The following is a 26,673-nucleotide window of genomic DNA, read 5'->3' as shown; positions in this document are numbered from 1 at the left end:
TACACCTCTTTCTGATCATAAAGATACGAATCAACCTGTTTTCAGACGAAAAAAATTTTCAAAAAATAGACGACTTTTGCAAGCCTATAACCTTGCTTTTTTGTATAGAATTGACTCCTCTAAAAAGCTGCCAAATTATCAAAAAAACCACTATCATTCCAAAAGCAAATTCAATTACACCTCTCTCTTATCATAAAGATACGAATCAACCTGTTTTCAGAAGAAAAGAATTTTCAAAAAATAGACGATTTTTCCAAGCCTATAACCTTGCCTTTTTGTAAAGAATTGACCCCTCTAAAAACCTGCCAAATTATCAAAAAAACGACTATCATTCCAAAACCAAACTCAATTACACCTCTTTCTGATCATAAAGATACGAATCAACCTGTTTTCAGACGAAAAAAATTTTCAAAAAATAGACGACTTTTGCAAGCCTATAACCTTGCCTTTTTGTATAGAATTGACTCCTCTAAAAAGCTGCCAAATTATCAAAAAAACCACTATCATTCCAAAAGCAAATTCAATTACACCTCTCTCTTATCATAAAGATACGAATCAACCTGTTTTCAGAAGAAAAACATTTTCAAAAAATAGACTATTGTTCCAAGCCTATAACCTTGCCTTTTTGTAAAGAATTGACCCCTCTAAAAAGCTGCCAAATTATCAAAAAAACGACTATCATTCCAAAACCAAACTCAATTACACCTCTTTCTGATCATAAAGATACGAATCAACCTGTTTTCAGAAGAAAAGAATTTTCAAAAAATAGACGATTTTTCCAAGCCTATAACCTTGCCTTTTTGTATAGAATTGACTCCTCTAAAAAGCTGCCAAATTATCAAAAAAACCACTATCATTCCAAAAGCAAATTCAATTACACCTCTCTCTTATCATAAAGATACGAATCAACCTGTTTTCGGAAGAAAAACATTTTCAAAAAATAGACGATTTTTCCAAGCCTATAACCTTGCCTTTTTGTAAAGAATTGACCCCTCTAAAAAGCTGCCAAATTATCAAAAAAACGACTATCATTCCAAAACCAAACTCAATTACACCTCTTTCTGATCATAAAGATACGAATCAACCTGTTTTCAGAAGAAACATTTTTTGAAAAATTAGACGACTTTTTCAAGCCTATAACCTTACATTTTTGTAACAAATTTACCCCCCTAACAAGCTGCCAAATTATCAAAAAAACGACTATCATTCCAAAACTAAATTTAATCAACCTCTTCCTGATCAGAAAGATACGAATCAACCTGTTTTCAGAAGAACAATTTTTCCAAAAAAATCCACGATTTTTCTAAGCATTTAGCCTTCCTTTTTTATAAAAAATTGACCTTTTTTCGTATCGTATCTTTGATTCGTATCTTTTAAAAAAGCGATTTTAATTCCAAAAGAAAATTCAATTAAAGCACTCTCTGATCATAACGTTACGAATGAACCTGTTTTCGGGAAGAAAAATTTTTTTAAAAAAATCGACCATTTTTCTAAAAGCCTAGAATCTTACTTTCTTATCCAAAGTCGACCCCTTCAAAAAGCTGTCTTTTTATTAAAAAAAGGACTTTAACACCAAAACCAAACTCAATTATACAACTTTCTGATCATAAAGTTACGAATCAATCTCTTTTCAGATAAAAAAATTTGAAAAAAAATTGATGATTTTTCGAAGCCTTCCCAGCTTTACTGTCTTTCAGAAAATCAGTTTTTGGAGACTGAAAGCTGTCAGTCAAAAAACTGATCAAATCTGATCGTTTATTTGAGGCCTAATGGAAGTATACAGTAGCCTTGGTAACAAACAAATTTATCACGTGTGAGCAATACTTCCGCTTTGGTAGTAATGGTCACACACGGGAAATAGGAAGATGTTGTTGGGGAAAATGTTTCATGCTTGGCTGGAAGATAGGTTCCTTTGATAGAATAGCTTTGCTGCCTTCTTTGTCTTTCAGAAGGTGTGGGGAACGTCCAACAGCTTAGGCCTAATCCTTTGAGAGCCCAATAGAGACGACGAGGTCAAAGCAGCATGGCAGGGAAACACATCGGTATAGCAGCAGCAATAATCTTTGCTGTTTTTTTAAAAGACTGTTTAGCATTAGAAGAAACAGAAGGAAAAGATATCTACATGCAAGCTGCAACATGCCCACATCGATTTCATATGGGGTGCATGCTTGACGTTTTAGAGAAAAGTTGTACAGGAATCCAGGCTATACAAAGTTGTCTTGAAAAGGGAAAGTGCAAAAATATTGAGGAATTAACAAGAATAATTGGGGCTCTGCAACCAGATAACTTCGAAGCTTTAAACAAATGTTGCTGCCATAAAGCATTTCCCGAGGGTTACGAAGATTGCAAGGACCCTAACCCAGTTTGCAAGAAGGCCATCGCCAATCACTTCAATGATGATGATTTGCAAAAGCATTTGAAATCTCTGAAATCATGCCGAAAGACGAAAAGGAAAGAAGCGTGCAAAGAGGCACTAGCAGCAGCAAAATGGGTATGGAAAGCTACATTACTACGTACTCTAATTTCTTTACTTTCTTCCCTAGCGAAGGATTTTTAGTTATATAATGACATCCATTATTGAGACACTTGTGATATTTTTAGGTTATGGAAGCTGTGCAAAAAGCTCGAGGTGAATTATGGCAAGTAGAAGGTTGCAAAATTTTAGCACCGCCTGAGCCTATTTCCACCTGTGGGTGGGATGTGAAACCTGAACCCAGGGCTGTTGGAAGAGCTGATCTGTATTGTGATACAATAATTTGGCAATTCAAGGAAATGGGAGCAAGTGATCCTTTTATGACTCAATGTAAAGATGCACCAAAGATGCCAGTGCAGAAAGAAGATCCAGGGCCAGACTCTGGTGACATGGCAGAGGAGGGAGCTGAAGGTGAAGAAGATGGAGATGAAGAGCCGAATGAAGGAGATGAAGAAGAAATGGAGGAAAGAGAAGAAGAAGGTGAAGAACCTTTGGACGGCAAAGGTAAATTTGGGTGGATTATAAAGACAGCAATAATATATCTATGAACAGATTTTAGAATGTCACCCAGTATATGCTTTGATTTATGGAACAGGAGTGGTTGAGTAGCAACTTATAAACTTTCCAGTCTACACACCAGTTTTTTCCTGGGCACCATCAGTCACTAAATATTAGGTCAGTTGATTGTGACCTTCATCACAATTAATTTGAACTGAATGATTTGATCTCAAGTTGCCTCCAGTGATGAAAGCAACAAATATTCTTATGTGTCTACATGATGTGAATATTTTCTGAAAGCAAATCAGTGATAAATATATAAAGAAACATAACAAAGACTGGAATTTTGATCAAGGAAAACTAACTTTCTATAAATGTATTATTAAGAAAAAATTTCAAACAACCAATGCCATGATGACTTAAATTGGCAGACAAGATCTAAGTTAGGATTAACATGTATTTCTTAAATGGAATATGATTTTGTAGAGTAGTTGCGATAACTGTCCTAAATTTAAAAGATTCCCAAAACTTTTAAAATTAGATAACTCTGTAAGAAAAGCAACAGGGTACTTTGGAATTGCATTGGTATTATAAAGTGATTAGAATTGCAAATTCATTTGGAGGAAAAACAAAACCTAAAAATGTATTGTTTTGCATATTTGTAAGGTAATTATTGTTTCATTAACTTTGTTATACACATATCCGTAGAAAAAAATGATGAGGAAAGCCCTAGCGAAAAGGAAGGGGGACCTGATGAGGCTGAAGATGATGGATCAGAAGAAGGTAAGAATATCCATGGATAAAAGTATTATGAAGTTAGTTCCCATATAAGGAATCTTAAAATTACTAATTCAAAGGAATGAAAAAACACCATAGAATATAGATGCGTAGCATTGAGATTAAAATTATGTTGTTTACAACAGCAAATAACATACTTAATGTATGAAGGCAAAAGACAGTTGGTTTGAGTAATATGTTTTCCTCAGGCTCTTTGGGTAGTTTTTTTCTATTGAAATTCCCACAATTAGAGCAGGTCACACTGCGATCTGAAAAATCAACTGATAATGTAAACACTCACATGGAATTCTTCATTAAGGAGAAGGCAAGGAGGATGATGACATGGAAGAAGATGGCAGGGAAGGAAAGGAAGAGCAGATGGATGGGTCTGGAAAAAAATCTTCAAATAAGGATGAGTTATAGCTTTGTACATTCCTCTGTACCTATTATAGAGAAAGTTTGAAGTTATGATAGAAAGAGAATGGTTTATTCTATTCAAATTTTCATTCTTTGTGACCTTTTAGGTGACCAAAAGCAAACTGTCAGCAACTCTCAAATGTCACTAACAACATTTTAAAGATTGAGCTTGAGTTGTCCACTTTTCTAAATAAACAATATTTTATGCTTTCTGGCAACCAAATGGTGTTGTGAATTTCTTGAACACATTTATCACATCTTGGTAATTGATTGAAGGCTATCTTCATTTTTTCCTTATATGCAGACAAAGGCCATAAATAGAACTCAAAAGTTGAGAATGGGCTATTGGCATAGGGCAAACTGGGTTATTTTCTGAACGTTTGATAAAAAATCCAGGTTGAAACTACTCTCTCTATGGTTGTTATTTTTGTTATCCAATCAGTTGATACATATTTTGTATAATGAAACGATTTTTAATAATGTGGAATTTGACATGTACTGTGGAATCCCTATAAAGGAGACCCTAGAATAATAAACAACCTAGAGTAACAAAAGTAAATATCTTGTCCCTTGACAACTGCTTGCTTATCAAATCTTATGCAGATCATCCTGCTTTACAAGCCCTTGCTTTTTAAGAAAATTCTCCTGCTCTTGATCTTTTCTGGATCATTTTAAGCCCTTGCAATGAATGGCATGCTATTAAATGAAAGATATGAAACAGAAGCACACTTGATTTAAAGTCAGGGACAGTCTTGGGAAATTGTTTACATAATGACTATTGAGTTTCCAGTTTCCTTAAATATGCCTTGTATGTGTATAGGCCAGGCCTAATTTTACTCTTGAATGAGACTCCTTTTGACTGATGAATGCATAACGAGTGGTTGTTATGAGGAAGGCAAGCTATTGATCAAAAGTGAAGGAAAACAAAAAAACTGTTCAAAATACCCACAATGTTAGCATTAACTTCATTCAGGTAAATGTTTACAAAACCTCTTTTCTTATGGAACACAAGAAGTATGCATCTCCTCTTGAACACCCAGTTTTTCAGCTGACATAGAACTCCAAAGCAGCACTTGACATTAACATAACATCCTAATAAACACAAAACTGGTTTTTAATTGTAAAACTTCATCAGAAGCTGCTTAGCATTTCTCAGACTCTACAGTTAGTTTCTCAAATTTTTACCCTGAATAGTGTCTTGTGGCCATAATGTCTTTCTAACCAAATTTGTGTGTGTGAGTGGGTTTTCAGAAGGAGCTTGACATTTGATCAAGCAGGGCCTTTTTAATATACTAACTTGGGGGTAATTGCCCCTGCAGTCCAAGTGGCTTTCCGTTGTTTCAAACAATAGGCTATTGTCCTCCTATTTTTATAAACAAAGATTTGCCCCACAGCTAATTTCCCTTGGAAAATGCAATGTGATCAAGGCATATTATTGATCAGATCTTTTTAACAAACTCTTGACATAATGAACCATCTCAATGTTTCTTTTCGAAATATTGAAAATCAGGGTGGCACTCTATGTTTACTGAAGGGTGATATATAAAGAAACAAGTACATAACATTAAGTAAAGAATTTAGGTACATCACAGCAATAACTTCCAAGTTCAGAGACCAATAACTTCCGCAAATTGTCAATTAACAGGCAATTTGATACAGAAAAGTTTTTTATGGTTTGTATTGGTTATATGATGAATGCATGTCTAGAAGAAGTTGCCAGTGACCTTCACAAAAAGAGGTTGAAAACTAACAGTCAACATTTTGATATTTGCAAGACTTTTTCGTTCTGCATAAGTCTTGTCAAAATGTTTTCAGTGGCTTGAAAATGTTGTTTAAAACCTTTTATACTTCAAATGCCAAAGACAGAATGGTGTGTCAAAGGAAATCTTGTTTTTGTAAATATGCAACATTTTGTCTAGTTGCACATTCTTATTTTGTCATATCATCCAAAGAGGACATGGGGTCTTTTTCTGTTTAGGCCTTGGATTGCACTCATAAAAACACTCAAAAATTAATGACACAAAGATGTGCAATTATTTATTCATCACTGGACAAGATACTGCATCTGCTACAATTAAAATTTGAATAAAATAAATTGTTGAGTTGGTCTGTATTTAAAAAATATTCCAGTTATCAAAAATGAGACTTTTTATAGACAATTTCTTATCTCTACTGTATCATTGTTGTTTTTCAGAATTCTTCAGGGTCTTCCCAGTCAGCTTCTTCAAATCCACCTTCATCGTCATTTCCAACCTCATCTAAATCTCCTCTGCAACAGAACGATAAATAGGTTGATCAGTTACGCTTTTTAGGCATCCTATTGGAAATCAGAATAAAAAAATATGAATTAACTGCATAGATGACTTGTTTTGTACCTGTACGTCATTGAGTTCAATAATTCTCGCATTGCACCCATAAGCCTTTGAGCACTTTCTGTTATCCGATTTTCCACTCCTGGCCTGACAATAGCCTCCGCTCCCTGAGGCTGCTGTCTTTGTGCCTCTTGTTGTAGAGGTTGCTGGGGTGCTCGAGGCGGCTGTTGGTTTTCCTAAAACGGAATTTTGGGATCACTGCTACAATCAAGATAGATGCAACAAAGAAGCAAGGGTCAAAAAGTTTGGATCGTAAGCTGTTTTATCAGAAAGGATTTAAACAGAAAAAAGTGTGAAAAGAACGTATTCAGCATTTCGCATTTCGGCAAGGTTCTTCTTTCAACTAATAGTTATTTGGAGTCTTGTTGAATTCAAAAGAAAAAGCTGAAGTCTGACTTTGTCTAGAGGCATGCGAAATTTCATTAATAATTGAAAAAGAGTGTACCTTTGGTAGATTTAGGAGTGTACGTAGATTCGAGAAGTCTATGAATGATTCACATTGTACTTTATATAATAGCGCTGTTTATCTAATTAACGATAATTTACATAGACAATTAATAATTACCATCATACTCTACCGACACGTAAAATATTATTGGTACACTAACCCTTCCAAATATGTCTTTTGTCTAGGCACTTTCTAGTGACTCCACTCGACATGTCTTTTTAGACGCTAAAGTTCAGCAGGGTTTTACAAAATCGCAACTGCTACCGACGCTTTATGAGCATATATTTTCAGCATCCTCAAAAAGGCACCAAAAAGTATTTCTTCTCGCTTGCTTGAAAAAAGATTCTTTGCATCCTCCAAAAAACACGTATAATCTCTCTACTTGATTCCACGCGTAGTTAAAAAGAAAAGGTTTTTTATAGTAGGCCTATGTTAAAATTGAAAGTCTTTTTTTTAACCATGTATTTTTCTAATTTCTAAACCCCTTATATGCATTCGAAAATTATTTTGACATTTGCAGCGAAGATTAAAAGACTGCTCCTCTCACTAAGTCCGACCCGTCTTTGTTTGTAGCAAAAAAGTGAACGATGGCAACCACGTAACTACTTTTCATTTCAAATGCTGCAAATGCTGCTTTTCATTTCGTGCTACTAAACAACATAAAATATAGCATAAAAATAATGATTTGTCAATGAGCAGCAGAGTGACAAAAGTCACCACTCACCGTCCCAAAGCTTGGTAGTAATGAACGGAGGAATAAAGAAAGAAACCCATCAGCATCATTTTCGTGCGACCTAGAGAAAAGACTCACAACGGTTAATTTCTTAATAGAACTGTAATCCACGCCTTTCTTTGCACACGACTCCAATGAATAAAGCCGTCCTACGTATTTTTCTTGTTGTTGAAGAGTGTTATATTGACTCAAAATGCAAAGAGAATACATAAACGATCGCCAGAATAATCCTCGTACATATTCAAAAGTACCTCAAAACTCTTGAAAAAATTTCTTACATATGTAAGTAAATTTCAGCTTGAAGCCTTGATCTGCATAAGACGTTCTTGTTAAGTGTGGTTGCAGTAGCAATTATGTACTTCATAATTTTTAATCGTTTCCTGAAGGCATACAAATTCAATTCTTGAGTTCTTCGAAAGAATAACGAAAGAGACTGGCGTCAAACAAACCTTCTTTGTATTGTGTATCCTGATATTGAGTCTGGAGGTGGTAGTGGATCGTATGTATTGACAGTTACACTGCTTATTTCCTGAAATATAAAAATCGTAGAGGAATTATAACAAAATGTATGAAGAATACACAAATTAAATATAGAGAAGCCATTGGTTTCCTGGGAGCATATTCAATAACAATATACATCACTTTTACGTTACATTGTAAGATACCCGCTTCCATCACACCCCAAGCCATATTTGAATTCTTGATCTGTATTTTGAAATGCTTTATTTAGTACACAAAAGTATTGTTCCATGTAAAATGTATAAAGTACGAACCGGAGGTAGTGATCTTGCAGCCTCTTTTATATCTGCAGAAACAAGTAGAAGCAGTAAAGAGGTGAATAAAAGCCAGAAAATAGAAACACTAGCCGGATGGTATGAATCACGTGGTAATAAAACAACTGAAGAGAGAAGGTAATAAAAACCCAAAAAGACGAGCAAACGATCCAATATAATAGAAAAATTATTTTAAAATGAAAAATTAAAAAAAAGTTATCTAAGAAGGAAGCTTGCGTTTATTTTGGATTTAATCATAACTGGAATATTTGCAAACAGTCTGAGATATTCCTACAGAAAGAGTTTAGGAAATTCACGTTACAGTATTGTAAACTACCTTGTCATCAAAATTTGAACCACTTTTGCTAAGCTATCAAAAGTCAATTTTTACAGCAGTACGACCATTTTGTTACCAATGGTACAATACTTTTGCTCAAGCAGTGCATTTTTCAAAAACGATACAGTAAAACATGACATGCTATGCCAAGGAGGAACTAATTGATTTACCTGAAATAATAATGTGTCGAAATATGTTATACGGGACTTTCTGGTACAAATACTTCCACCTAAAAAGTAATTGCAATCATGAAATATTTTTCAAATGGAGCTGCTAATTCCTCACAGGCTTATTGAAAAAGGAGAGTTATTAAAATGAACCCTTTTAATCTAACATTCCTGGATTTTGAGGTATAAGAAATTTGAACTTATGCTTACAGAGGTTCCCATTGCTTTTGAAGAGGGTCGTTTGCTTCAAGCCGCTTGATGGCGCCCAACGCACAATCTGCCAGCCAATCAAGAACCTGCGAACAAGACTCTTTCCTAATCAATATACTCTGGCACCTGTTTTGACGCATTTTTGACGAGAAAACCTTCTTGACAATAAGAAAAAGAAAGGATCATATGTGCGGCTAAAAAACTGAATAAGACAGAAACACATCCATTGTACGAAAAATTTACGCTTCTGTACGTTGAAATTTAACCAAAATTAAAGATAATTCATAAGGAGTAATATGCAACTGATTATCTTAAGCATGTAAATATATATGGACATGAGTCAACTGCCGCTAACGGCGGAATACCTACTTACAATACCAATTCAATCATAATAACTGTGACCATTTTTATTGACTTCATTTGATTCAATTCAACCGTGTAAAAAATAAAAATTTATAAGGAAAACTCTGCTGTGTAAACTATCAGACTATACGCTACCTCTGGTATTTTCCATAATGAAAAATTTCGTCCGACGTACAAGGCGATCAGCCGGTTCAGACCATCAGACTGCCTAAAATTCATATGGAAAACAATGTTGTGAATGTGTACACAAAATATTACAGCCAAACAAAACTCGTTGTTTGCAAAAAAATTCGCTGTTCTAAACAGCTGCTTGAACATGTAATTGGAAACTAGCTATTAATACCATGCTGCTCTCTTCAAGACAAAACTGTGAAAGATCAATAGCGACGAGTAAAAGTTATTCCTTCCAACACTGAAGAAAGTTGTTTTTTATAACTATTTCCTGCTTATTTCCGTTGTAAAAAGATCTCATTATGTGTCATATTTCTCATTATTTCTCATTATGTGTGAAGGTTTAATTATTGGTTAACATTTTCTATAATTTTGGTTTAGAGGAAGCCAAGTAAACAAAAATAGAAAAAGGATTAAACGCAATAATTCAGGTCATTTTAAAAAGAAATATCTCACTTGATGTCATTTGTCCTCTGGAAGTATGGATGCTGAATAATTTCATCTTTCAATACCACTCCACATTTATCCATTAATAATAACAGGGTTGTTGGAAACTTGATCAAAGCATCTTGAAGCTACAATGAGAAATTTAAACAGTAAATTCAAAGCTTGATAAGAAATCGCCCAAGGAATGAGGCTAACCTAGGAACAGGTAGACACACGACACCTTTGCAAGGAAAGTCATGTTCTGTACGACAAAAAAAAGCCATTCATATTACTAAATTATTTCATTCATGCTGAAACTCCTCACGAAAAGAAGAGCATTTTAAGTGCTGGATTTCTAAGAAATATCAAATGAATAATTAAATAAGGTATAAAATGATTGAAAATTTCTTGTTATTGATCTCATGGTTGGTTCTTGTGTTGTCTCTTTCACTTTTAAATAAATAAGATGACTACCATACGCTAGCTAGTGTTATTGCGTTATAAAGAATATCATGTGAAAACCGATATGTAACAAACTGCAATGCTTTCCTTACACAAATTCCAAAACTCCTTAATTTGAATAAAACTAGCAATCAACTAGACCTTCCCAAAGTCTACTTTTGCTAATTCGTACTTCTGCGACTGAAAATCTAAACTGCAAAGGAGATACTAGCGCGGGAAAGGACTCTATTATCTCCTTCGCAGTTAAGATTTGCCCTTGCAGTAGTACGAATACCTTACGGTTTTAATTAAAATAGAATTAGGGAAAGTCTAGCAGTAGACCTATTTTGGAAAATATTGTAAAGATGCTAAAGGAGTGTCCTATCATTCTCCGTTTTATTACATTCAGCAATACTAGTATCATAGGCTTACCATTTGGCTTGCTTTTTCATTCTTAAACTTTTGTGAATGGAACATTGCCAGTGGTACTGAAAACGAGTAATTAGGAAGCTTCAAGAGGTTCTTTGATACCTGAAAAAAATTAAGTCTGATTTGAAAAAAAACTTAATACCTACATAGAAGCAATAAAATTTGGTAAGTTAGCACTCCAAAAAAGATATACTACTAGCAAGGAATGTAAAAAAAGATGATAAATAGTATTTCTCAAATCTAGATGACCTACCTCCCATTCATTGAAAAGTTGAATCAAATAATCGTATTGTTCTGATTTCAAGGCATAGAAGTCAATTAGAAGTAGCACAGCTAATGGATCTTCTGGATCTAGTCTGAATAAAAACAAAAACGTTTTAGTTGCTGAAAACAGCAGCAGACGTATTAAACATACTTTCATATCATTTTATTGGCTATTGACATCATTTTAAGTCCAACAACACTTTCAAAGTATAGACATCAGAAACCAAGAACCTGTTATGTATCATGAAAGGGCAAGAAAGAAAATGGTGGGAAAGGAAAGTTTTACCAAGTATAATCAAGGGCCCGAGAACACCATAGAACTCAGGACCAATAATTAAGAAACAACAAGAAACTGATATTGTGATAAAGAATTTATTTGATATTAAGATTTCAACAAATTCAATGCGGTGATTCAGACTAGATTAACGTATTTAGAAAATTGAACTTGGCCATACAGATTGTGTGTCGTAGGCCGCACTCTTAACATTCAGAAGTGGGCAAGAGGTTACAGCTAGGCTGTGCAGTAAACGGACTTAATGCAACAATCAAAATTAGTTTCCATCGCATTCTCGTAAAAAAATATATTCAATATCAAAGCAAATGTTTACACGATAAATTAACAACAGGAAACAACGTAGAACTTAGATATAAGATTTTTTCAACATAGAACTATATATTGAAGGGTCATGAGTGAAAAGGCCGATGCAAAGAGGATCAAGTGTAAGGCGATCGCTACTTTTAACTCATGTCAATCTTTTAAACATTCATTAATGAGCAAAAAGTAAACATTATACAAGATATCGATCGGTCATATTAAACGATACAATGTGATCAAAAGCTTACTATTAAAAGGCTTACTGTAAAAATTCACTGTATCTACATGGAATTACAAAAGTAAGTAGCATTCAGTGGTACCAAAATCAAAACCTTCTAATAACAGCTCTTTTACTTACCCCAGAATGAACTTGCAAAATTCCAAAGATGTACGGTAACAAGCTAAAAAAAGGCAATAAAATTAGAGAATATTTAGAACTACATCACATCATACTACATCCTCAAGATATTTTATGCTATTTAATGACATTATATGCTTTTCATGTCATGTCATGTCATGTCATGTCATGTCATGTCATGTCATGTCATGTCATGTCATGTCATGTCATGTCATGTCATGTCATGTAATGTCATGTCATGTCATGTCATGTCATGTCATGTCATGTCATGTCATGTCATGTCATGTCATGTCGTGTGTATGTTTTGTCATACCGCTACAAGCACATACCTCTATCTCCGATGTAAGTCATGTGACGAAACAAGGCAAGAAAAAACGCCCTGAAAATTAAACAGAGAATTACAAGTGCTATTATAATATCCTATATCACAAATAAAATCTCGATTAGATTTGTTTATCAAAAATATTTGAAGCAATATTGAAGTTGGATTAAAGAAGATAAACATTTTATTTCAAAAAATTAAGCAACCTTCAAATGCTGCCAGTTATGCTGGAAAATATGTCAAATAATTAGTAGGTAAGCAATAATTCGACTACAGGCATCTTCTAAACACCAAAAATCTACTAATGCTGTATGCGTGGACCTCTGGGAAGTAATCTTCCCAAAACACAATTTAATTATCAATCAGATTAAGTGATCCAGCAATCTGTGTATACAGTGCTTCAAACTGTTAAGAAATCGTCGAGTTACAGTTGAGAGGAGTTAAAGAGATTTCAGACGTTTGATGGGAAAACAATGAATCTCAAGTGAAAAGTAATGTTTAGTAAAATGAAAAGAATTATACCGGTTTTCTGCTCTTCGATATTCAAGTCTGCTGTTGCAACGGGTAACATTGAATAGTGTATGAAAATTCCGTTCAAAGATGTACAACGCTCTCTCTAAACAAAAATGGTGTTCAGAGTTCTAGGTGATTCAAACGTTACAAGTAAATATTCGCAAATTAGGCACATGATTCAATTATACACATTCCCGGCTTTTTTGAAATATTTCAAAATTTTCTTAACACGGCAAACGAACGAAAGTTTTTAACTCAATATGAGTGGCACAAAAAAGGATTAAGAAAACTGGAGCCAAACTTAGACTAAATATCAGCAACAGACAGATAAATTAACGAGACTCAATATTAATGAAACTTTAAGCAAGCCCTGCAACCTTGTATGTACAAAGATGAGAAATTACGTGATCTATACACGAAGAGTGCATATTATGCTTGGCGAATTTCAATTATTAAGCCAACAAAGGAAAACCTATTCAAACAAGAAAATAAAAATGGATCTTCCTGCTTCCTAAGGCCAAAACTGCAAATGATTTCCAGACTTCCATTCGCCATACAGTTTCGTCCAAAATATCAATATTGATTTCAAACGTATAATACACAAGTATAGATACCATCACAAAATCTATTAACGTTGACTTCTACAAGGATTTCTATCATTATCAATGACATTTTCAATAATAGTTTCAATAAATTACCAATCAGCTCAGCAGCCATTTGGTGATCCTCGCTTATTTTGCATACTTCGCTTAACTGCAATAGTGAGTCGATGTGGTTTGGATAGTGGTTCAGAAGATCCTAGAAAGAAATTCAGTAGAAGATTCTAGAAGCAATGTATGCAGTAGCGAAATAGTAAAGGCTGCCTGCCTGCCAGCCTGCCCTATATTGCTAACGATATTTGGGTCGATGATGTTAGGCCTGAAGACCCTTTAAATAGAAAATACGAAAAACTGCTTTTAAGCGGATGTAAGTAAGGCATATTTTATTTCAGTTTGCAGGCAAATTTGCATCCATTTCTGATGTTATGAAAAATGACGATTCTTGGACCAGTTTGGATCGATAGCTAGAATGGGGATGAATTTTCACTATCAACAAAACTTTAGATTAAAACTGATCGATTATTAAAAAACAAAATAGGAAATTCTCACAACTAAATTATGGTGATTTGCAGAATCTACAGCTTCCATAAATTTGAACTGGATTTCTTGATAGGATGGTAGATGCTCAAAAGTAAAATGATACACGCTGAAAAAACAGGAAAGAAGAACTTGTCATTTGTGATTCTCTGTTAAACACGATATTCGATACCAAAACGTACAGATTTTATGAATAAATAGTGAAAGATGTGACGAAATTCGATAATTTACATGCTATTTCTGAAAAAAATTCTGAGATGAAAAAAGGAGAGAAGTGATTCTTTTGTGTTATATGGGCAAATAACATCGGCATGATTAAACACGAGTGACCGGGCGTTAAAATGTATTAAGCAAATTAGAAAATAAGATTTATGATGTAAATTATGAACTAAAAATTATCTACGGACCGGGTTGCAGGGAGATATCGATGGGTAAAAACCACTAAGACAAAAGCCTTCAAGGAAGAAAAGAGGATTTTCAAGAGATATCGTTTGGGATGCCATGTGAAATGAATAAATAATCAAATTTATCAGTAATCCTGAATTCAAGTTTGATATTTCTGTATACTTTTAATTTGAGCAACAATTTTTGATCGCGACCTAACAGTCAAAGTATATCTTTACGTGGGGTTCAAAGTTAAAAATATTTCCTGGCAAGGGATCTAACTGAAAAAATATATATCTGCTTACTCGGTTGTTTAGAATAAATCTGTAACAAAACAAAACAGATTCTGTAATGTAACAATGTAACATCGAGATTCTGTTTTCAAGCTGTTTGAAAGTGACCTTAAATTATTACAATCCACATGTCTCTTCTATCAGAATAAGTAAAATAAAGAAACTACAAATGCGTTACGTACCCGTCTTTGTTCTCTAACAGTTTCATGGTTAGTCCTAAAAGTAGAACGCCAAATGTCCTAATTACAAAAAATTTTCAAAAGATCTAAAAAAATAAGAATTTTTGTTCGCATTCATAACAAGTTCGTATTCACAGCATCGGTGACCATTGTCGGCTGAAGGATGCCTTGCGCTATTTTTTTAGATTGGTCATGTTCCCTCAAACTCCGGTCACCAACTTCCTCTTTCTACCCCTTCTCTAACCTTCAACAGCACATAGCAGTCAGCTCTTTCAATTCGAGCTATACCGACGTGAAACAATTGTCAATATTTAAAATTTTTATCCATTCAAATTTAAATATATTGCTTATATTATTTGATAGTCACACGTCAACAGGACATCAATTAATCTATCTTATAAAAGATTGCGGAAACAAGGGTACAGCATATACTCAACCAATAACAGGAATGAATTATTGAATACCTGTTTTTGATGCAGGCTTCCAGTTTGGTCTAGGATTAACTAGCCTGTTAAAATATTCATAAACAAGGTTAAGGAAAAATATTGATAAACAAGGTAAGGTAAAAAAGCTGATGTATTCAAATGCTCACACTGAAAAAAGACAAAAAGATGCTTCTAAAAAACCTTTTAACTTTTCTTCAACTGCTGCATTTTTTCGATAATGAAAATCAATTAAAAATGACATGTCCTGAATGGTCTACAGTTTTATTTTGCCAAATAATCGACCAATGTCCTAAGCTGTTCACATGTCTATTGCATACCAATGATACATTATATTTTAAAAGAACTGCATACCATACTGATCTGGCTGGCTGCCTTCTATGTGCGTTTCTCCTGAAGAGAACAAAAACAATTAATACTGTGTACTAACAATCCGGAGCTCAAAATAGGTATTGAAGGGTACAATTGGCCTAGTTCATACTAAAGTTAGAAGGCCCTAGTTGGGGTGATATTTCTCTAGAACGACTTGTCTCTCTACACTGTCTGCTATCCATCTGTTAAACACCAAACTTTGTGGCACTACACCCCTCTCTCAGATGGTCATATCTAGATCGCTATTAAATAGCTATATGGTATAATGCAGTGTAACTGGAATTGATGAGAAGGACAGTAAACATGGGAATTAATGTGCTCAGCTCCCTTCTATATTCTATTTTTAGCAAGTAGACATGTCACTATTAACATACGCCAACCTTTCCTTCATTTCTGCTTTCTTGTGAGCTTTTGTGAGAAATGGTGTTCTTAGGAGGGAAAGTATCAAGGAATATATTCCATGTTGGGAGGAAATCCTTAGATTTAGAACTTTAGCCCAATCTGTAGCTTGGGTATATCCACATGAACATAAGATATAAGAGACTTTGTTAATTTTTCTCTATCCATTTTGAGTAAAAGCATGTGTGCTAAATAGGAGAGATATCAATTTTTAATAGAGGAGGGGGGTGAAAAACTTATTGATGCTCTCAGTCCTCAAATCAACCATAATACATTTGACAATTTTGAATTTCTCCTTCCTTCCTCCAATCCTCATAATGAGCATCCCAAACTACTCCCTAAATTTCCCTTAATAGTAACCAAAGAAAGTCCTTATCAAATACCAGTTTCTTTAGAAATATGACAGTCACCCTACCTCCTTTCCCCACCAACAACATTCGAGCCAAACTTCTTTCTCATTTCATTTTCAGGATTCAAATTTCTACAACAGAAGATAGTGTCAATATTGTATAGTAATTGTCTTCTGTGCAGGTCTGCAACAAGCAGCCATAGAAGAAATTTGTTGGCAAGCAAAAGCATGGTTAACAATCCTAATGACGCCTGCAATAAAAACTGCAAAGAAACTGAGTTTGATATTACCAAATGAGCAGCTGAGCTTGACAATACCAAATGATCATGCCTAAGCACATGTAATTTTAGCAAAATACCACATACATGGGAGAATAATCAGAAGAATGAGTTTGAGAAACCAGACCGATAGCCTTAACCTTAAATATGTTTTTGGTAGTAATATACTCATCAATTTCGAGAAACTTTTTCCAACTCCATGGAGAATATAATGACTCCCCCTCCAGGTTGACAAATTTTTAAAAATTATGTATTGGCAACTATGTTAAAGGGCCTCTCCAGCCAAATTTTGAACTTGGCTAATCTGAGGGAGTTGAACCTGCTGATCACGAATTCGTTATTTGTTTTTCGATATTTTTTACAGTTTGTGAGATATAAGCTCTTGCATTTCAATAATTGAATTGAATTAACCGACAAAATTTTTTCGGTTTGGTGACACTGTGGCGCAATTTTGACATCACAGTGTATTTCGTTAGTCTCGCCCCAAACCGAATCGAACGATGGCAATTTGCAAATTGAACACTGCAAATGATGGTACACTCAATTCTGTTTCACCAGCTTTTAGTTTGAGCATTTCAGATATCAATTCTGAAGCCTTCAGTTGTTCATCATTTCTGGAGCTAGAACAGGAAGCCGTAGCTTTGTGGGCCTACACAGGTGGTCAAAACAAAGTTGTTACACAGCATGGACACATTCCGACCCGCAAACTTAGAATGATTGTGAACATTTAATATTTTTTGATCCTAAAAAGCTCCTGCTCTAGATTTAGATGCAGTTATCAACGCGTGACCATGACTCCTTCACGATTTGGTGGAAGATATATGAAATTCATGGCAAACGAGAGCCTCACACTGTGACGTCCGAATGTCACCAAACTGATTCGGCTTTTGTCGTTTTTTTCTCGGAAAGGTGCAACTTTAAAGCCTTTTAACTTCTAAACTAATTGGAATTTTGCAAAAACAACGACTTTGCCATAATACATGCACCAGATGCTAACTTTTCAGTCAATAAAAAAAATATTTTTTTTTGGCTGGAGAGGCGCCCTTTAAGCAATATGAAACTGATATCAAGCTTGCAATACTGAATTCAAAACAAAAGACATGAAATGGCAGGAAAGGATGGAGGCCAAATCCAACTTATTTGGACATGCAGATATGTAAAACATGACTTTGCAACAACAAAATTCTACCGAATGCAATGAGGGACAAAGAGGTGTTGCATTTCATGGTCAAATCCAAGAAAATTCAACCCTAGTAAGTAACTACTCAATGGGTGCTTTCCAAATGCAAGTTACCATTAATTTCTATGTCTAACAGGGAATTATTCTAATGTCTTACCTGTGTTCAACTGCAAGTATTGATCTGCTGCTGCTGAACTCTGCACTTTCATTTGACATGTTATCTAAGAATTCAGAAGAAGCTTTGTAGTAAAATTTTGAAATGAATATTTCTTAACTAAAGATAAGTCTGGGTATATATGTATATATATCAATAAATCAACCATACCATTATCCCTTGCCATCGTCTGTTTGATACCCAGTAGCTCATTGACCTCCCTTACACTTCTATCAATCTCATCCTACAAAAGAATAAAAATACATCCCATATAAAAATGATGAAAATTTTCTGTATTCTCAAAGGCATTGGGCTTTGCTTCATTAACCAAAGTACATTTTGAGGGTCTAATATTACCACAAAGTACAACAATAGATTAAAATAAAGATAATCTTTCACATTGGGTCAATAGACCAATAACTAAGATGTTCTTTGAGCTGCTCTTATATTGTCTCATACCAGGCTATTAGATAAATACCTCAATGCCAGTTTTGAGATCATTTGATTTTAAATCATTGTCATCCACTTCACTGCCAATCCCTTCCTTTTTCTTTTTCTTTTTCTTCTTCTTTTTTCCAGTTTTCTTGTTTCCATTTTTGCATTGCAATTCAGTCACCTAAAATAAAAATAAATGTTCAGCAAAATCTAGCATCACAAAAAATTTTCTAAGATAAGGCTGATGCATTGCATCTAAGGAAACACAGATTTATATGAGGCATTGAGCTGAAGGGTGGATAGAAAAAGGAAGGTGATGGTTTGATAAACACCTCTGCATCTTCCCTCCTGGTGTGAACTTCTCCATCAGATGAAGACTCTCTGTTGTTTTCTTCAGCCAATAGCTAAGGAAAACCATAAAAATGTTCAGTAAGATATAAAGCTATATTTCTTTTAACAACATCCAGTCATGTGTAATTCACAAATGTCATAATAAGGCCTAAATCTTTCTCAAATGGACTGGCTTATTCCCATAAGTACCATAAGTGCTCCTACCACAGCAGATATTATGCAATCATACAAAATAATGTCATTAGTTTTAACTATGCAGGGGCATATAAAAGCCAATATTTCTATAATAGACCTTCAGACAAATGCTGATTTGTCCCTCAACAAATTTTCATTTATCACTTGCATATTAATTGCTGATCACAGATTATTTCTCTGCATTTTGTGTGTGCAGACCCACAACTGATTCTTCCCAATAAAAAATCAGCATTGGAATATTGGCATCAGAAAAGTCAAAATTATTGAGAGTTTTACTGAAGAATTGAAATTTTATATAATTGTGATACAAAAACATACAGCTACTGATAACTGAATTAAACATAAAATTCAAAATTTAAAGTTTAACTTTGTTTCAAGTTTCAAGTTTCAAGTTTGGTTCGTCTGGGTATCAAAAACCACATATTTGGTTATGTATATATTAGACTGGAAATTTATGCAATATATTGTTCGCACACACATCTGTGTGCTTTTGCATATTGTAAGACAATAACATTTAACATTATTAACTCTAAAAATAACTAAGAGTGTATGATTTCTGGCGTGCAGTCTCAAATTTTAAAAGTAAACTTGTCCGCGCAAAAAACAAAGTTTCCAGTCTGGTGTACATTAAGAGCTTGATGGTTCCTGCGTGGGTTCCCCAATCACATTTCTTGGTCTAGGTTTCAACCATATTTTAAAATTACCAAACTGGGCTCAGCTTCTAGCATCAGCAGCCAGCACAGGTTTAAGAAACAGGTATATCAAATTGTGATTTTGCAAAATCCTAAATAAAAAAGAAGCAGTGAAAAAAACAAAACCCTTCAAAAATAAACACTGAACCCCTTCCTATTAAAACTCCAAGACTAAATATTTCAACTTTGTGATGCTAGGATCTATAGAAAGAATCAGCAAACTTATCTAAGCACTATATAATTTCCCAAACGAACTTATTCGCATGTCGAGTGTGGTCAAATAACAAACGTCACTACTTCATTCAAAACAGAAGGACTGACACGTTACCAGGTCAAAGTTGTTACGAGTTGTTCCATTTTTCTTCGCGAATTTGATTTCATCTATGAATTGTTCGTTATCGTCGTCACTAACTGCAAATTGGCTTAGTATATCATTTTGTTTTGCCAACTTCTTTCGTGCCCTGGAAGACATTTTGAATGTTTATCGAATGTGAAAACGAGGCTTTCTTGAAAGGAGGTACAATGCAGGACGTCTGCACTGCGCTGATCAATGGTTGACTGTCATTGATCTCCAAAACTCTCTACCCCTAGATGATCTAAAAATAGTTTCGCTGGAGATCCCAACCCATGAACTTAAACTCTTGACAAAGCCGACGCGTGGTCTTCCTTTGCTTCCCTTTCCTTTGATTTTCCCGGTGACCGCTAAATATTCCAACCCTTCTTTCCTCATAATGTGTCCGAAAAACTCTATTTGCCTCTTTCTTATTGATTAAAGCAAACTTAATTTCATTCCAGCTCTTTCCATGACGTCTTTGCTGCTGACATGCATCATTTTTAACATGAATATAGTATATAAGAATATTGAGGCTGAAAATTGCTAAAAATTAAGAATAATTTAGGATAAATGCAATGCTTCATCAAAAATTAAATGTCTTGAGTTTTTTGAAAGAAAAACAAGTGCGAGTTTCACGCTATAAGGAACAATAGACAGATTTGATATTGTGCTATTATATTTTTATATTTTACCAGCTAAAAATTGGCCGAATGATTTTCTAACTGATTTTCCATATTTCATGTTGTTCTTTGAGGCTATATGATCAAATATTTGGTTTCTATAACATCACATTACAGAACTCTCTTGCTTGCAGCAGATGTTTGGAAGAGATGAGACAAAAACAACGAAATTAAATAAAATAGCTTTATATCAGCCTGCTAGCTTTATGTTTAAATAAATATGATAAAAAAAGGCTTGATAGACTTCGGGTGCAATCTATCTTCAACCAGTGTTGTCTTAGAAGTAGGCCCAAGTTCGTTTCAAATAGTTCCTATTTCATACATTATTATGCGTTATATTATTATGAGATATATTGCCAGCATCGATACATCTTTAACTCCAATACAAATGTTTTAGAAACATCACTTCTGTTAGATAGAGTCACTAGGCCCTGAATTTGAAGGCATGTTTTTTGGTCAGAATTACTAAACCAAATTTTTTAACATAAATGTCGCATACCTGTAAACAGGACTTCCTGTCACAATTTTTCCTAATTTAGTACAACTTTACAGAAAGGCATGATTCTTATTTAATTCTGTATAAATGTTTAATGATGCCTTTAAAGGCACTCTCCTATCTGTCGTAATTGTTGTGAGAATCTTAGTGCATAAGATTACATTGCCTTACAAAGTCTCTCGTTCACTTTCACTTTGTTTTAGGTTGGCAACATACAAATACAATACTAGCTATGTTTCCGCCGTCTGTCTGTCTCTCATTTAATGGTGTTTGGTTCTTTGTTTGTGTATGGGAGGCTGGGGTCTCCTACTAGGGAGCAGCAAGGCAGCCGTGGCTGTACTGTTCTCCGCGTAACGTTTAGTGAATTTTCCGACGTCCCGTTCTATAAAAACCCAACCCTCTTCCCCCTTTTGTCCAGAAAACAACAAAATAAGACAAGGGTTTCATTATAACATGGATCAAAGCATAAGTGTTAACCGATTATAGCTATTTGAAATAAATATTTGTTCGGGGTCCTTTGACTTTGATTCACCCACAAGCAAAGTCGCAGCAGACCAGGGTGCTGAGGCGATGTGCACCCTGGCAGTTGAAGCCAGAAGCAGTCGGAGAGCATGTGATAAGGTAGGTGCATGTTCTTCCGTCATTTCTGTATTTGCATGAAGTAACAAGCCTGCCTCCAGTGCAACTTTCAATAACATTGGTGCTTTGCAAATTACAAGACTGGAAAGTGGTAACCACGTCACGTTTCGATTTTCCAGACGCTCTTTGAGCTGCAATTAAAAAAGCATCGATGAATGAAAATATTTCGAGATTTTTTTTCATAAAGTTTAAATAAGATCCAATTAACCAACAGTGTTCCAATTTTCAACAAAATCTAATTTCGTTCATTTCAAACTTCAATTTCTCAAGAAACTATATTAATAACAAAATTCATATCAAACTAAATAACGCACGAAAGCTTCAATTGAACAAAGTTATCTATTATGAATTTGCCACAATCGCTGAACTTTCTTTCATGTATGACTTGAACACCAATACTTTCAAGACAATTTAATCTCTAAAAAACCAAGATAGGATTGATTATGATTTCAAAATGATTTCAAAAAATTCATAACGAATTGTCTTCGATTGATATTTAAATTGAATGTCGGCCGTTTATACATACCTTTGATCATTTCTTGAACTGCGTCATTTATGCTTCCTTTTTCAAAACTGACTGTTTTGACGATTTTGTACCCTGCGCAATGGGCTGCAATCTTCTTCCCAACCTCTTCTTCTGACATCTCATTTACTATCACTGACTTTTTCTGAGTTACCGTGAAACGGTTGTTTGGAAACTTTGACTTTGACTACAATTTTTATTAAAGAGCAAGTAATTTCATGAAAGTCATAGTAACATATCGAGAAACATTGAATATTTTCAGGAAAATTGCTGATTACAATCTATTTGTTAAAATTCGTAAGGTAGCTAAGAAGCTATGTTAAAACGGAAAGAAATTAAAGGAGATCAACATGTAAATGTCAAGTAATATTTACAGTTTTTATCAGAAGATGGAATTTTAGGCAAAATAAATATCTATTTCAATGAAATGTAAAATGATAGGTAGAGAAATAAAGAATCGAAACAAGAAATGTTGAGTATACAGAAAGTGAAGATCTACTAAGCTAGATAATAAATCCAAGAAGAAAGAGAAGTGCTCGCCAAATAAAGTTTGTGACTTATTTTTTCCAGACTGATACTCGATAAACCTAGTTTTTTAACGTATTATAAATGTTTATTTGTTAAAGTTATTCTTGCGGCAAACCTACCAGTCTCATACTGATGTCCATTTTGGCCGGAGATTCATCTTCCTTGCTGATTCTCTCTATGAAACATGCTTTCAAATTCACCATTTTGCGGGCAGAGAGACCCTAAAAACCAATATTTGCTTATTAAGAGAAATGAAATAATATACATTTAGAAAATTGGAAGTGGTATGTTGCGCAATGATAACTGTTTCTGTGCTTCCAATTTAGAGCTACTAGAATTTTAATTACATGTAGGCAGACAGAATTTTTTCAAATTTCAAGTTGTACTCAACTAAGTTCTAGGTCTGAAATCATAAAGAATTTTCCTTAAGCCTAGAGTAAATTTCTAGCATTTAAAACTCTTTGTTTAAAAGCTTGTTTTTACTTATTCTCAGTGAAAGGGGTTGTTACAGGTATGGACTTGTTGACTTAATCTATAGGTAGGGGAAAGTTGATGGAACTATTAAACAGCATAAACAATATCAAGAAGAATATTATCGTGAATTTAGTGTTGATCAGTTATATATTTCTAGGTAAATACCCTTGGTAAACGATTCTGTGGAAATCAATGGAAACCGTGACATCAAAAAGAAAACTTCAACCGGCAATAAATAAAGCATATGCCATAAGGCTGTTTTTTCCCCATACTATGCTAAATTTTATTCAAGAAGGCAAATTACACTAGGGTTACAAGTTGCATATTGGCTACGTTAAGCTATATGACGTGTAAATTCAGCCACTGCTTTATTAGCTCTACCTTTACACGCCCCCTATTTGAATTAGATAAGCAATTTTATTTAGAGCGAGAAAAGTTTGGCTATATAGCCGTTACTTGATACGTACAACATTGAAATCATTCAACACATCAACAGCTGCTCTGTCCAGATGTGCTGGAACAACGATTTCTTCAGTTTTTTCCTTGAGATTGATTTTAACCTTCTCTGTGAATTTTTTACCTTCCTCGTCAATGCCCATGTCAAACTCTGTGGCCTGTGGTGCGAAATTTGTCTTTGGTATCAATATTATTATTAGCTAAAAACATTTAAGCACCTTCAAAATAAAGTTTTTGGAAAGTTGAATGCTGTCAAGGAATAAGCAGTAGCTTATAGACCTTTCAACGGGCATTTAAAATACGATGCTGCAAATGATTTGAACAATGAAATGACTAAACGACGAATGTATGATCAATTACCAAGACTGAATTCTAAAAATAACGTTTATGACAATCAAGCTTGTAAATAAGTGTTCATAGGGGTAGAAAACATAGGGGCTTGAGGGCTGGATGGCTGGGGGCGGGGGGCTGGGGGCTGGAGGGCTGGAGGGCTGGAGGGCTGGGGGCTGCAGCACACGAAATCTGGAAAATTAATCGCATTTAAGGCTCCATTCGGGCAACGCTATCTAAATGAAGCAATAATATTCGGGAAAAATCCCCCCCCCCCTCCGTAAACGCTAAGCACTCACAACGCCAAGGTAAGTGGTTTCACTGCTATGCCCGAAAACAGTAAAGGTTACTTACCAGTGCCATTGATAAAGAAGCAAAGAATACGAAAAGCTTCATCTTGGTTCTTCCGACGAAAAGGCACCAATCCGAATTGGAAAAATAATGTGTATGGTCTGGAACTGCAATAAAATTTTTGTCAAACATATTGCTTAACACAAAGCTACGAGAAGGCCAAATGTAAACAGAAAAGAAAAACCTTTCTAATAGTTTTAAAAGCACTACGATATAGTAAAATGTTAGTCGTGATTCGTTTTTTCTTCGAAAATAATCTATGCACGGTAGCCCTATTGCTTAGTAGGACTGATTTTTACAGAGCCGTGCTAAAACTTAACAAAATTGAAAATGTACTAATGAAAAAGGGTTTATTCTAATGTGCAGCGTTAACCATATGAAATTATGAAACTATATGAAATTTGATCTTAACCTTTAAAATTTTATCGAATTCAGTATCTAGATGCTATCTAGTTTGCTATGTTCTTCATTTTCTCCTTTGAGATCATTGTTCTCAAAAACCTTTTTAAACCTAGATCACTTTTCCTAGTCGAAATCTCTTGACGCGTGGGTGAGAGCTGGTGTAATTTGATAATTTTACATACAGTTAGTTCGATAGGTGTGGTCATAAACATCGAAAAGGCAGCACCCAAATTTTCCAAAATTTTGAAAATGTGCAGAGAGTAAAAATTCCTGAAAATAAATCTGAAAATAAAAAAAGTTGTGTAAGTTAGAAATAGATGTATACATTGTTTAAGTGTTAAATCCACACGTCATGCTAGAAGATAAACAGAACACAAAACAACAAAATCAAAATAGACCATACTTACCAACAGCGTTATATTGCAGATCTCGTAGATAAGTTGCTGTTGAGAGTTTTTTAAATGTGATTTCATTTACTCTGAGCTTCCAGCTGCAAAAATCTTGAAAGTCATTTGTAATTAACAGTGGTTAATGTATATTTAGGTCAGCGATGAATGATAAAAGCATCATTATTATATTATTTGCTCAGGCAGAGTACATTTCATAAAAAAGCTATAAATACTAAATTAAGAATAACGCGTACTTTATTGTCATCGGGTAGTTCAATGCCTCTATGTCAAATATAATCAGTCTGATCGCAAATAGGCTGATTAATCAACATTTCTTGATTCATTTGTGGAGACCTACGGAAGAGAGCGATAAACCAACTTAATTTTTGCCAGACAAATGAATGACAGGAATTTTTCCCCTTCAGAAACCGACCCCATTTTTCTTATTACTTGTAAAAGCCTTCCAATTTTTGAGACATAATATATTTTGAGGCGTTCCCTGAAAACACAACTCCTGAGTGCCCCCACAAGCATCACGGAGCAGGCTATAGCCCCTATACTGTTTGCAAAGAACGTAAAGAATTGAGAAATGCAACATCACTAATCCTCTTTCTATTCGGTTTTAGCCCCAATACGCCCACTTTTCTCAATGCTCTGCTGTGCATGGTGTCCCATAATTTGAAACGGAGCTAATTGAACATATAAGCAAGCATTCTCGTGCATTACAGCTTTTGTTTTTCATGAAAAACAATTAAAAGAATTCATCTAAAATATTCAAGATTCTGCTTCAATCCTGGTTGGAGATACTTGCATTTTTTCGATTTGTTCGACCTACATATCATTTGTGCAAACCCTGTTCTGGAAAAATCTGATAATGCAATGATAGCCTCGCTATCTGCTGAAAAAGCAAACCGTTTAAATTTTTTTTATCAAGATCAGAAAATCTTCAAATTCATTATTTCAGTACTATTTGTAGTCATTTGGATCAAATCATGAAATTAAAGAAACAATAGCTCTCTGGTTTTCAGTTTTCTGAGACTTTCGATTTTCCGGCAGCAGTGCAACAACTTCTTCTCAAAATAACAAGAAGTGCGTATAGTGCCTCATTGTGCTGTAAATGCACAACAGTTCACAGCAAAATAGC

General features: G+C 34.5%; 3 protein-coding genes across 3 annotated transcripts; 1 reads left to right on the top strand and 2 right to left on the bottom strand.

Moving 5' to 3' along the window:
• Positions 1-1,823: 1,823 nt before the first annotated feature.
• On the top strand, positions 1,824-4,242 carry LOC135691376 (uncharacterized). The gene is made up of 4 exons (XM_065209219.1): positions 1,824-2,491; positions 2,602-2,977; positions 3,680-3,754; positions 4,068-4,242. The coding sequence occupies exons 1-4, from the start codon at positions 2,024-2,026 to the stop codon at positions 4,169-4,171; spliced, it is 1,023 nt and encodes a 340-aa protein (XP_065065291.1). The 5' UTR covers positions 1,824-2,023; the 3' UTR covers positions 4,172-4,242.
• A 1,934-nt stretch (positions 4,243-6,176) lies between these two features.
• Positions 6,177-20,425, bottom strand: LOC135691371 (ribosome quality control complex subunit TCF25). Its single transcript, XM_065209214.2, has 25 exons — positions 20,256-20,425; positions 19,022-19,093; positions 18,733-18,870; positions 18,426-18,498; positions 18,258-18,321; positions 16,709-16,774; positions 15,877-15,915; positions 15,544-15,587; positions 15,083-15,116; positions 14,236-14,332; positions 13,786-13,885; positions 13,097-13,190; positions 12,582-12,631; positions 12,253-12,295; positions 11,289-11,391; positions 11,039-11,137; positions 10,196-10,314; positions 9,704-9,776; positions 9,206-9,291; positions 8,999-9,057; positions 8,492-8,523; positions 8,168-8,247; positions 7,710-7,779; positions 6,541-6,713; positions 6,177-6,434 (listed from the first exon to the last, which is right to left on the bottom strand). Exons 1-25 carry the CDS (start codon positions 20,397-20,399, stop codon positions 6,356-6,358), a joined length of 2,031 nt encoding a protein of 676 aa, XP_065065286.1. The 5' UTR covers positions 20,400-20,425; the 3' UTR covers positions 6,177-6,355.
• A 1,453-nt stretch (positions 20,426-21,878) lies between these two features.
• On the bottom strand, positions 21,879-25,679 carry LOC135691378 (uncharacterized). The gene is made up of 6 exons (XM_065209221.2): positions 25,548-25,679; positions 24,742-24,845; positions 24,069-24,215; positions 23,247-23,348; positions 22,603-22,786; positions 21,879-22,207 (listed from the first exon to the last, which is right to left on the bottom strand). Exons 2-6 carry the CDS (start codon positions 24,781-24,783, stop codon positions 21,966-21,968), a joined length of 717 nt encoding a protein of 238 aa, XP_065065293.1. The 5' UTR covers positions 24,784-24,845; positions 25,548-25,679; the 3' UTR covers positions 21,879-21,965.
• Between the last annotated feature and the right edge of the window lie 994 nt (positions 25,680-26,673).

Source organism: Rhopilema esculentum, chromosome 4 (genome assembly GCF_057945365.1).
Source record: "Rhopilema esculentum isolate cy_ngs chromosome 4, ASM5794536v1, whole genome shotgun sequence".
NCBI lineage: Eukaryota > Metazoa > Cnidaria > Scyphozoa > Rhizostomeae > Rhizostomatidae > Rhopilema > Rhopilema esculentum.
This window is presented reverse-complemented; position numbering and strand designations above follow the sequence as displayed.